Source organism: Perna viridis, chromosome 12, assembly GCF_037379345.1.
Source record: "Perna viridis isolate PV_CMFRI_1.1 ecotype Kerala chromosome 12, ASM3737934v1, whole genome shotgun sequence".
Taxonomy (NCBI): Eukaryota; Metazoa; Mollusca; class Bivalvia; order Mytilida; family Mytilidae; genus Perna; species Perna viridis.
In genome coordinates, this window is record NC_142456.1 from 21,084,444 (window position 1) to 21,097,048 (window position 12,605).

Consider the following 12,605-nt stretch of genomic DNA (forward strand, 5'->3'; position numbering starts at 1 on the left):
AAAATATATACATCCTACATATCTTAATCGGTACGATAAATCTGTGTACAATGTATATGTAATTTATAGCATGAAAATTACCCTGAAATATGCCATCATTTACATTAACATTTTCACTTAGTATGCTTTCAAAATAATTCATCTTAAATAGAAAATTTATTGCTGTATTTTTAGTTTTTCAAGCAGTATTATCGAGTAGTGAAGCATTGACAGATTTAACGCAACCTTTACGAGGCATAGGATCAGCTGTCTTCAGTCTCCATGACAACGGACAAATAGCATACATGGTAAGTATTAAATTTTGTGTTTTATGAAACACGTCAGCCGGCTTATTAGTTTGCCTTTTTATGTGAACAAAAATATTATAGAATGTTATATTTTGCGGAATGGACAAGTACATGTAAACAAGAAAGTTGGTAACTAGAAAGAGAGAAATAGTATGACTCGTTCTGTTTATGTCTGCAGCATCTGAATTTCTCTTATTGAAGATCATGGATGGTACTTTCGCATTTGAAATTTGTTTTGTCAATTATCTGGAAATAAGTAAGTGAGAGAGCTGAACTCTGAGCTTCTTTGAAGAGAATGTATATATGATACACTAAATGAGTGGTAGATATTTTAGTAAAAGACTCTAATTTTAGTTGGAATAACGAAACTTTTGTGCTAGGGTATTTTATTGTTATACTACAGCTAGTAAACGTACAAGGTTTTTGAATGTGATAGATATCAAATCAATGTATAGCAGTTGCGTGGATGACCTTCCTCTTAGTCTACAAATAATTGTTACATATATACATGTACATGTATTTTGTTTCAGATCAGATTGTACAATTTAAATGAGAACTTGATATCCCTGACACTCGAGTCGACACCATCACGTCATCTTAGGCGTAGAGTTATCCAGGATTTAACCCGGACGTTTAGATACAACACGTCATCTGAAAACGGATTTGTAAGTGTGAAATAAAACATTAGTATACAATACATTCGAAACTGTCAACTTTATGTACACAAGTGCGCATGAAGAGACGCACCGGAAAGGCAGCCATTAGCCGACTTCTTTACTTTGCTAGAAACATAAGTTTTGCCATTTAGCAAGTTGCATTAGTATGAATGCAGCCATTTTTTCGATTTTAAGTGTAGTTCCTAGGATAACCACATGTCAACCATAAAGGGAAGTGATAATTGGACTTGGTAATTTTATTGAATTTGGCACTATATGTGCAAAGTTCAGAGTCAATATTGCTGCTCGGGCGTTAAAACCCAACAATCAATCAATCAGAGTTAAAAAAATAATTGTGCTGTTGACTGATTCTATAAACCAAATACAATAATAAAGTACTCTATCTATTCTTCTAAATGTAGTAATATATTAAGTAGCACTCCAGCTAAGGATCATGCAAAATGTGACTCATGGGTAAAAAGCCTACATATTTTTATTTTTGATATCTTGTTTGAAATGTCATAGTAAACAGAAATTAACATGTGGTTTTTCATATGTCCCGTGCTCTTAGGAGATAAAAATTGTATAGAATGCATTGTAGATTTCAAAATTAAGGGAGATAATTCTGTAAATGACTCTGAAATACAATAGAATCTACTAGATTTTTAATGTGGATTATCTCCTAAGAGCAGGCAGATTTGAATGAATACTTACACATTTCACAATATAGACCAATAAAACAACTTAATTACAAAAATTAAAATATGTAGCCTTTTTTTGGGGTGTATCACATTTTTCAGATTTTGCATGATTCTTACAAAGACAGCTACTTAATAAATTGAGTAATATATTCATAAATTGATGAATAAACATTTCTTTTATAGGCAGTGGGTATATTCAAGAAACCAACAGCCAAAGACCTAGCTATGTTCCTGACAGGCAAATTATTCATCAATGTTGGGACATCCTACAGACAGATTAGTGCTTTGAGGGGAAAAATAGAACATACAGAGTTTGACAGTACCATAAATATTCTAAGAGGTAAACATTGTAATTATTAAGTATCGTTATAAATACTGGAGTTTCCTCTTTTACTTATACACACAAACAGTTTTCCTTGTAATTTAGTCTAATTTACTGAGGTACTTCCCATAATTTTGAATTCTACAGAACATTCTATGTACTTTTTATCTCCTAAGAGCTCTGGTTATATGAAAAGCCACATGTTAATTTTCGTTAACTATAACATTTTAAATAGAATATCAAAAAATAAAAATATGTACGCTTGCCAACCATGAATCACATTTTGCATGATTCTTACCTGGAGTGTTTAACAAATATTTGCATAATGTTAATATAACCTTCCTATAATCTTCATCATTATCATAGATCTACCTTTTATCCTATCATCACGACCAACAACGAAGCCCACAGGGGTAGCTGGACATGCTTGGCTAGCTGTAACAGAGAGCTGTGTTCTCCATTACCAGATATTATTATCAGGATTAAGGGACCACACAACGGTTACCGCCCTTATCACTGGAAAATATGACACAGCTGCTTCCCTTAGTGAAAACGCCATCTATACCATTATTATTACAGATTTTAGAAATGGAATAGTAAGTACAAACATTTCAGGGGCGGATCCAGACACTTCAATTTACAGGATTGAACTGTAAAAGTTTTTCAGCAAAGGACTTATATAACTTTTTTTTTCTATTACAATATACATGTAAGATGGAACAGAAAAGGAAAAAAAATAATGTCCACTGTGACAAATCAGAATGGTTTGATGTGCCGTTGCATTGAGTACCAGTCCATTACAATTCCGACACTGACTATTGACTATATACATGTAGTAGAACTCAGGTGGTTCCTGGTGTAGAATAAAACGTTTTAGGTCTTTTAGGTCTACATGTGCTATTTCTTTTCGTGACCATAATCTTTTCTGTATTTTTGAGACAAATTTTCAATTATCTCCCACAAAAATCAAATCAAGAACGATAACTCTTGTATGTATTTACAGGCAACCGGTCGTATTTCTGATATATCTAGAGAGGTGTTCCAGAGTCTCGACGAAGGGTCATCATTTATTCAAATAGATGTTGTTGGACACAATAAAGGCAGTATATATTCAAATGTGAGCATTTATTAATTAAATATGACTTTTAAACTATTCAGATCAATGTCAAGTAGAGCAGGAATTTTTAAGGTTATATGATCACTGCTCTTACTGACGAAATTAAAGTGGACGTTTTTCTCAAATCTCAACAGTAACACCCCAGAAAAAAAATAAATAAATGAATTAAAGGGACTGCATTTGACTACTCAGTACATCTCGACTCACGCAGTATTTACACTGCCTATAATTCAAGATTATTACGAGATTATTCAAAATACGCTAATCTCATTGGATAATCGGCATTACACGTGATGTTGAATCAAATCTTCGAGCTATGTATATACATCACGCCCACAATTCAGTGGACCATTTCTCATAGATCACTGTGTATTGCTTATGGTCAACATCCAAAATAAAATAGAAACAAAGTAAGAGAAACATATAGAATGTAATTAATATAAGAATAAAATAGCTGTCTTTGTAAGAATCATGCACAATCTGAAAAATGAGATACACCCTCCAAAAAGGTACATATTTTTATTTTTGTAATTAAGTCGTTTTATGGGTTTATACTATGAAATGTGTAATTATTCATTCAAATCTACCTGCTCTTAGGAGATAATCAACATTGAAAATCCAATAGATTCTATTGTAGTTGAGTGCCATTTACAGAGTTATCTCCCTTAATTTTGAAATCTAAAGTGCATTCTTTATAATTTTTATCTCCTAAGAGCACGGGTTATATGAAAAACTAAATGTTAATTTCTGTAGACTATGGCAGTTCAAACAAAATACCCAAAATAAAAATATGTAGGCTTTTTACCCATGAATCACATTTTGCATGATTCTTAGCTGGATTGCTGCTTTTAAAAATGTTCCATTTTTTATGTTTCATCGGCTTGTAAAAGCGTTGACCGATGGCATGCCATGTTTGGAAATGAAGCGCGCTAACACTTCATTGAAGTTGTGTTTGGGTCAACGATTTTACAAACCGATGAATTATTATCAATGAAACATTAAGGTTTTAAATACAAAGACATTTAGAAGTATTAAACCCAAATTATATATGAATAAAAGTAAACACTATAGTGCAACCTTAATAAACAAAACCAATTCAACTTTTAACATGCTTTAGAATAGTAATCTTATGCTTACCAAATGAATTTCATAAAACGTATTTAGTACTTTTAAACCGTAATACTTGTATAGGGATTTATGAGCCATATACATATTTACGATGGCTAAAAAACTTATATAGTTTTAGGTAATGAATTCTACACTGTAACCTTTACGTTTTAGCTAAGCATATCGAACACATGTTGGCAGAAACATAATGGGAACAATTACAACATGTTACTAGACGAAGGTTACAAACCTGCCGGAGGAAACCCTGATAGGTCATGTAACTATGAAGGGAGGATCTACAAGGATGGATCTACCTGGATACCTGTTGGAAATGATTCCTGTTACACATGTACATGTCAGGTATGAAGAGCAGGCAATCTTCTCCGCCGACCTAATGAACATTTCCGGATCTAATGTCTTAAATGCATCACTCCACTGTGTCATAAAATCTGTTATCATTATTGTGTAAAATGTAATAAAAAAAATGAACAGGACCGGAAAAGCCTTTTCGCTGCACTGAACTAACTCAAATAAAGAAACTTGGCGTTTTACCGGTATCAACGCTTTGAAATAGCAAAATATACATATCAGTACTTGCGATTTAACAAAACTTTTTTTATGAATAAGACAGTAGTTTTATTTTGCATTTTAACTGCATTAAAAGTAGGAAGTCCTCACACCGTATTAAATCAACGTCATTCAAAATTTAGTGCAAGTATAAAGAATAGACTATCAGAGTTTAGATTCCTCATTGCAAATTATATCTAAGAAGTTGCCTGTATATTAATGATGGGATAAAAAAAAACAAGTGAATATTCATTCATATTTTTTTTTACAGAGAAAAGATGTAGTTTGTGATGTTGTTGTTTGTGCAGAACTGAAATGTAAAACTCAAGTTAAAATTCCTGGTCATTGCTGTCCAAGGTGCACAGGTAAACATCAAGTGTAATTCAGAATCGTAGCAACCGGTACGGTAGATACAGCAGCTGATGTACATGTACCAATGATTATCGTAGGTTTGACATGCCACACACAAAATTAAAATTAAAATATTAAAACATTCATGGGTGAACATACATACATGTCTTGAACCACCGTTAGCATGCCCACTGACCCATTAACAATGCAAATATTCATGGTACACCTCTGGTTATTCATTGAATAAACTTCGTAACTCTTCACACCACCGTATCCTTGCTTTCTTTTATCGTTACTATAACTATGTTCTTGTTTTGCTTTTACTTGTTCATATATTACAAGAAGTATTTTTCATTTATACCGAACGATTACCGCAGATACTCACTCAATGACAGTACCAACGGTCGAAGATGGCATAAGTTAAAAAACGGTCGTTTTACAACTCTTATTCTGTGAAGAAATGCACATTTCTCCCTTTCTCCATTGCATAAAAACCGGTATCAACATTTTTTTTTATTTCATTTTACGTATTCAATACTCAACATATTTTTTAAAACACATTTAGATAAATCAGATAAGACCAAACTTTCTATAGTGAACGAGAATACCAACAAAACGTCTGGATCATGTTTTTATGACGGAGATAAACGTTGGCACGCAGCTGGTACCCAGTGGCATCCCTACGTACCACCTTTTGGTTACGTTACATGTGCGGTTTGTTCATGTATGGTAAGAACATTGTTTGTAAACAAATAAGACATATACATCAGAAGTTAAAATATACTGCGCATATATCATGACACACATGAAAATGATGATTGCACGATAAATTACATATGTATTGCATGTCAGAGGTGAACTATTTTTTTTCTGCTTACATATGATTTTACATGCAAATCGTACATATAAATACATCATAATTTCATGTAGGTCTTATATACCACTCTTCATCATTCTTGTGCATAACAATTTTGATCTTTTTAAAATTGAAAATGAAAAGAAATACAGAGATTGTAAGGAGAGAAACAAACAGAAAAATAACATTAAATAGCCAGCTAGACTCGATGAAAATTGTTTTAGGAAAACAAAAACAAAAACACAAAAAATAAGAAAACACAGCTCTGTTCTATTGAACCACATTCACCTACAGTGACCCTTTGTTCCTATCAACTGACGATGTTATTACTATTTCAAACCGATTTGAGGTACACAACTATAACGATTTCAGACCGACGGGAATAATAACTGTAAACGATAATTTTTTTTCAATGATTTCAGACCGATGAAATATGACTGTGAACGATAACATTTTCACTGTTTTCAGACTGAAGATAGATATGACTGTTGACAAACCTTTTTCAATTATTTCAGACGGAAAAAGTGTGAATGTAAAAAAACTTCTTTTCAATGATTATATACCGACGGGAGTAATAAATATAAATGATAACTTTTTTTCAATGATAGTTATGACTGTTAACAAACTTCTTTTCAATGATTTCAGACTAACGAGAGTAATAATTGTAAACGATTACTTGTTTCAATGATATTTATGACTGTTAACAAAGTCTTCTGTATGATTTCAGACTGATGGTAGCTATGACTGTAAACGGTTACCATGCCCACCACTTAACTGTTCAAAATCAGATGCGATCAGACTGAAACCAAACGACTGCTGTCAGACATGTCCAGGTATGTTTTCTCGCTTCTCGCTTCAAAGAAGGTGCATTGTAGTGTAAACGTAGTTTTTGTCCTAAAAATTAATTTTCGTCATTCTTTTGGCGGTAGACCGTAATCATTAAAACATGTACCCGCGCCATTGATTTTTTATTCCATTAACTGCTACTTTTTTTAAACGGCGCAAATGATGTCTGTGTGTATGTGTACTTGACAGAAAGGTAACACCTACGGAAATCAAATACGTTTGAATATAAAGTCATATCTTTTTTTTTAAGTTTATGTAAGATTTCAATTGATTTTCGAGTTAATCACATCTTTTCATGACTATTGTTTATTACTTTGTTTTTTTTTTACATTTAAAAAAGTTACTTTTAATATATTTATTCAAAGGCTGATCCAGTTTTGTTTAATCCTTTTTTAGCAATTGAATTCCTTTTTTTTTGTATATATAATTTTGAATTTTTACTTTACATGAAACAAATACAACCTACTTTACTTCTTTTGTTTGTGAGGCAAAAATATTATACGACCAAATGCATAAAAAATATCATGTTTACTTTTTAAACAGTGTAAATGTGTACATTATTTTTTTTAAATTGAATTAGTTTTATTTGGTTTTTCAGACGAAACTGTGACAGTATCAAACACCCCCGATCTACAAGCTGACCAGAAGACTCGGAAATGTAAGTCAAAAATGACAGCATGTTGATACCGGAAACAAAGGTGCTACATTACATTTTGTTTTTCTGGACATATGAGAAATATTTGATAAGTTACATATGAGAAATATTTGATAAGTTACATATGATGATTATTTGATAATGAACATGTGATAATGATAGAAATATTCCATATTTGAAAATTTAAAAACGATTCTTTTATGAAGGTATTTGATTAAAAAGCATATGATTATCATTTGTTAATCATGCGATAGTCATACTGCATACTGAAATGAATGAAAATCATATGTTGCACTGCTTATGATTCTCATATGTGGTACGTTTGGATGCTAAAAATACACTTCATCTGAACAATCACATACATTGAATTGAAGGAGAATGTTTCAGAAAAAAATGTCTTCTGCAATTTGAAATGAAAGTTAACTATTATTACTTTAAATAGCGTGACCACTTTCTATATTTATGGGGATTTTAACATACTACAATTTTGAAACACAAAAAAATGTGCTTCGTTTTTTGTTTGTTTCATGTACTGAGCAATGAATCGAATTAGAATTATATCTTTTTTATTTATAGCATGCAAGTTTGGAGAAGAAACATACCCACATAAAGCCCGATGGCATCCGAAATTATCAGACAATGAAGAGGTGGCATGTGTGAAATGTAGATGTAAAGTAAGTTTATAATAGGCTTAAAAATACAGTTTTGTCTTTTTTTTTCAGGAATTCAATGTTCTTGTTTTTTTGTCTTCGGAAAATTAATTATCCATGGTAAATTACACACTGGTATAACATCTTATTTGAAAGGTTTTATAGGCTCTAAATAGTCTAATGACCTGTTTTTATGTATTTTATTTTTTTTAGAATGGAAAAGTAAAGTGTAGAAGGAAAAATTGTACTCAAAAAGACTGCAGTAAAACCAAGAATAAAAATGTAGAGAAATGTTGTCATTGTCCCGGTAAGTATGATAGAACGGTTTTGGTAGAATGTATAGTGGACCCAATCATTATCCAATCAATTTATTAACAAGGGGAGCAAACTGATGATTATTCAACTGGGGCATGCTCTAAGGTTTTTTTTAGCGTCCTCGGTCCAATGCTTGATGACCTAAACGGAATAATCACAGAAGTCCTGATTATTGTTAGTGTTCTGTGGACATCACAAATTCAACTTTCTGTGATGGTTCTAATTCGTTCGGTCCGGGTGTAGTTTTTAGTGATGATTCTTTCGGTTTGTATGTATCTTTTGATGATTCGTTCGGATTGTGTGTTGTTTTTGTCATTGTTTCCTTCGTCTTCATTGTATTTGAGTTTCAAGATGCAAGATAGATGAGACTTTTATGGTTTTGTTACAAATATTTACAGGACTTCAAAACTACCAAAATCATTCTTCTGTTCTATTCGTTTGACGATAAAGATACATTTAAGGAGGTAGACCTAAGGTAAGGGACACAACCCTTAAAATCATTGGAACGTTTGAATTCAGTATTGCACATCAATCGCATGTAAGCTTCAAAGTAACTTAGATCTATTTCATTCTGTTTCAAATGAAAGCTTGATCAGCTTTGGTGAATTAAATGTGTTACAAACATACAACTGATTTCAAGAGTTATTTCCCTTACCCTAGATATACCTCCTTAAAGTTTAAATGTTTTTGTGTCATTTCAGGGTCCCATCGTAAGAACAGGGGAAGAAGTAAGAAAAACAGTTAGGATCTCATTGTTCTGTTATTATTTATTGTTAACATTCCAGTTTACTCATGTTATTCTTTGTTTACATAATTGTTATAGAGCTTTCGTTATGCAGCACAGTGAAATCTGTCTTAGCCAAAATGTACATGTCGAAATCATTCAATATTTAAAGGTCTTTTATTAATGATCTCCATTTAAATTTCATATACTCTAACCAAACTCATGCATTATACAAAACAAACTTCTCGTTAAAAATACGTCTCAGTTAAGACAGGTTTCGCTGTATTTAGTTTTAAATCCGGTTTTGTTGAACAAATCACCAGATGTTTCCCTGGACTCTGTTATGATAAAAATCTCAATTTGCTAACATTGAGATATACTGTTAACGTGGTAACAGATGCAATGGGTTATGATCAATTTGATAGGACGAAATTTCGCGTGGGAGAATATTTTGTGGTCTGACAACGTTTTTAGTTACATCTTATCAAAATAATAGTATTTGGCTACTTTTGCTGATTTTTTTCACTGCGAATGTAGCGAAAAAAAAAACTACCTTCGCAAAAGTTTTCATGTTAACGGTGGTAAATTGGTCGAAAGTTTAGTTGATTACAGATCTGTGAAAATTGCGTTGCCGCTTGTTCTATGAAACCGGGCAGTTCATGCAAAATAATTTTTATTGTGTTCCTATCGATTGTCGTCCAGCAAGAGAGTGCAAGAAGAAGAGGGTTGCTGATATTTTGAATTTCATGATGATACTTTGATCAAAAACATTTGCTTTATTGTTTTATTCGTATTGTTTTCTCAATGTGAAATAATAGGAACGAATCCACGTGGTAGTTGCTATGACTCCAATCTGTAATTGAGTCATTTTGATAGTTGGTTTATCATAAAAATACAATTAATATAAAATTTATTTTCAAATTTGAAATTAGCACATTTTTCTCAACAAATCTCAAGATCTTTAACATTCGAAAAGGCATTTGACGTTCCTTCGTCTGGGTTGGTAATTTTGCTCGCCATTCGCCCCCTATGAAAGGCGAGGGTTGAAAGTTTAAGTCTCTCGCTCTTCTTTATTCACATTTTATTTGTATCGAGCTCAGTTTGTAGATTTTAAGTATTTAATAACCCTTGATTTGTTTGTTATTCATAGTGAAAAAAAAACATGACTTGCCATTTGTTTCCAGTCAAAATTTCATTGATATTAACTGCAAATTTAAACTAAAGAGATAACAAATTCAAGAATCACAGTTACTGATACTCTGTATATAACTTAACTTTCATGTCTATTTGTTTGCAATGTGGTCCAGATGAAAAAAAGTATTTAAACTTTAAAGAGAGGACTACATTTTATAAACGTCTTTTCACTCAAATACGATTGTGCGTATTATTTGTTACGATTTTGGCAAATAATTTGTTGATTAGGATTAAAGTTTTCAGAACACAATCGCTTCAATACACGCGTATATAATTATGATTTGGTAACAATTTACGCAATTGTTGGCATATAGAGGTTGCGGTTGAAGAAAAAAAAATTAGAATAAACATATCGATCTAATTGTACTTTTACGTCTTTAACCATATATTAAAACTTGCCAATTTCGATTCATGTGTTAGGAGATACAAGGGAAAATTCACACTTCGGCAGCGTAACGTGCTTTATTACATATATGTCGGATATCCACATTTATCACCCTGAGATGGCAAATTTGGCTTCCAAATGGTTCTAATGCCAGATTTACCATGTAAGTTCACTTGTCTTTATTTATAAAATTATTTGTAATGACATAATACTGTAAATTCAAAATTACTGTGTATATTACATATCATAATTTTGTTTTCATTTTAATAGCATAGTACAATTTCTCAAATTTAGCTGTTCATTTTTATGTACATTTTGTAAGCATTTGCTTCAAATGCTGTTCTAAATGATATAAAACACACTGATTTAGTTAATCAAAAGAGCAAGATGCAAGTTTAAACTATTGCGAATAGTTTCACTTTTGTTAAAAAAAACCATTGCTTTAATTTCTCAATATTTGTAATCAAATAAGCAGCTAACATCATTTGTATTAAATGAATGTATTGACGACATAGTAGAGATGTTTTTCTTTCGCTTTGCAGTCATTCTTATAGAAACTCGCTCGCATGAATATTGAACCTCTTTTTTAATTCATAAACATTTTTCTTTAGTTTGTAAAACGTTAAGTCAGTCATCTTCATCGAATTAATTCTATAGAGTCAAACCTGTCATTTTTAGGTTTCACTCGCTATGTTTTTGTGTTATCTATGTTTTTTTCAAACGAGAAACGAAAACAACTTAGAATTATATATATTTTACACAAATAAAAAAATATGAAAACGATATAAAGTATAATTTATATGGGTATTGGTCCAGCGTTGTTGGAGTTTTCACGTCATTCTGTAATGATATCAGTGGTATGTTAGATATTTTTATATCTCTTCCTTGATTTACAGCTTGAAAGGAGGGGAAACTATGTTATGTGTAAGCTAAAACCATTATTGGTTTAAGTTCTACAAACTTCATTGAAAACGTAATTCACTTATTGGTTATGTATATATATATATATATATATTTGTGTTCATGTCTGTGATAAGTCAAGGTATATTTGTATGCTAAACTTCCAATATCGAAGTTAAGTTATGCATTACTGAACTTCCTTTGATAAAAAAAAATCGTGCTTGAATGTTGAACTTTAAGTTTTAAAATTTAAGAAGTCTTGTATGCTGAACTTCGGTATCAAACTTAAGTCATGCCTGTATGCAACGCTAAACTCCTAGTAATAATGTTAAGTAATGCTTATATGCTAAACTTCCAGCATCTATGTTAAGTCTTGCTTATATGCTGAACTTCCTGTATCGAAGATAAGTCATGCTTGTATGCTGAACTGTTCTTTCAGTATTAAAGTTAATTTATGCTATTAGCTTAACTTGAATTGTATCATTGAATTCTTTGGATAATGATAAATAAAAGATTTAAAGGCATCTCATGTTTTTGTTGTCTTATCAGGACTTGTATTTAAAGCAGATAAATTGCTTTTAATTACATTCTACAATAAGTAAGAAAAGATCCTTTCATGCCTATGTAGACTTGCTACCAATCTGAGTACACTCCTTGAGACGTTTAGGTTTCCCGCACGCACGATACATAAACGCACGCTAAACGCTCACCAAACGCAAGATAAACGAACGCTTCTATCGTGCGTTTAAACGTACGATAAACGAACGCTCCCACCGTGCGTTAAAACGCACGATAAACGAACGCTCCCAGCGTGCGTTTAAACGCACGATAGGCGAACGCTGACAGTGTGCGTTTAAACGCACAATAGACAAACGATGAAAATTGATAATATTTTCAATTAATGACGAAAGAAAAAAAAAGAAAATGCAATAAATGAAAATATATAAATTAATAAAAGCAGAACATATAAAA

The 12,605-nt window shown here is 31.8% G+C and overlaps 1 protein-coding gene across 1 annotated transcript in view; it reads left to right on the top strand.

The window, feature by feature from the left end:
• LOC148601652 (chordin-like) overlaps positions 1 to 12,157 on the top strand; it is a 35,179-nt gene extending 23,022 nt beyond the window's left edge. The window contains exons 10-22 of the mRNA XM_088554981.1: positions 175 to 287; positions 818 to 952; positions 1,828 to 1,984; positions 2,333 to 2,562; positions 2,970 to 3,083; positions 4,365 to 4,550; positions 5,029 to 5,122; positions 5,674 to 5,837; positions 6,692 to 6,797; positions 7,409 to 7,468; positions 8,042 to 8,139; positions 8,329 to 8,422; positions 9,132 to 12,157. Coding sequence (XP_088411107.1) covers positions 175 to 287; positions 818 to 952; positions 1,828 to 1,984; positions 2,333 to 2,562; positions 2,970 to 3,083; positions 4,365 to 4,550; positions 5,029 to 5,122; positions 5,674 to 5,837; positions 6,692 to 6,797; positions 7,409 to 7,468; positions 8,042 to 8,139; positions 8,329 to 8,422; positions 9,132 to 9,175 — 1,595 coding nt within the window. The 3' untranslated portion in view covers positions 9,176 to 12,157. The remainder of the gene's footprint in view (positions 1 to 174; positions 288 to 817; positions 953 to 1,827; positions 1,985 to 2,332; positions 2,563 to 2,969; positions 3,084 to 4,364; positions 4,551 to 5,028; positions 5,123 to 5,673; positions 5,838 to 6,691; positions 6,798 to 7,408; positions 7,469 to 8,041; positions 8,140 to 8,328; positions 8,423 to 9,131) is intronic.
• Positions 12,158 to 12,605: the final 448 nt, after the last annotated feature.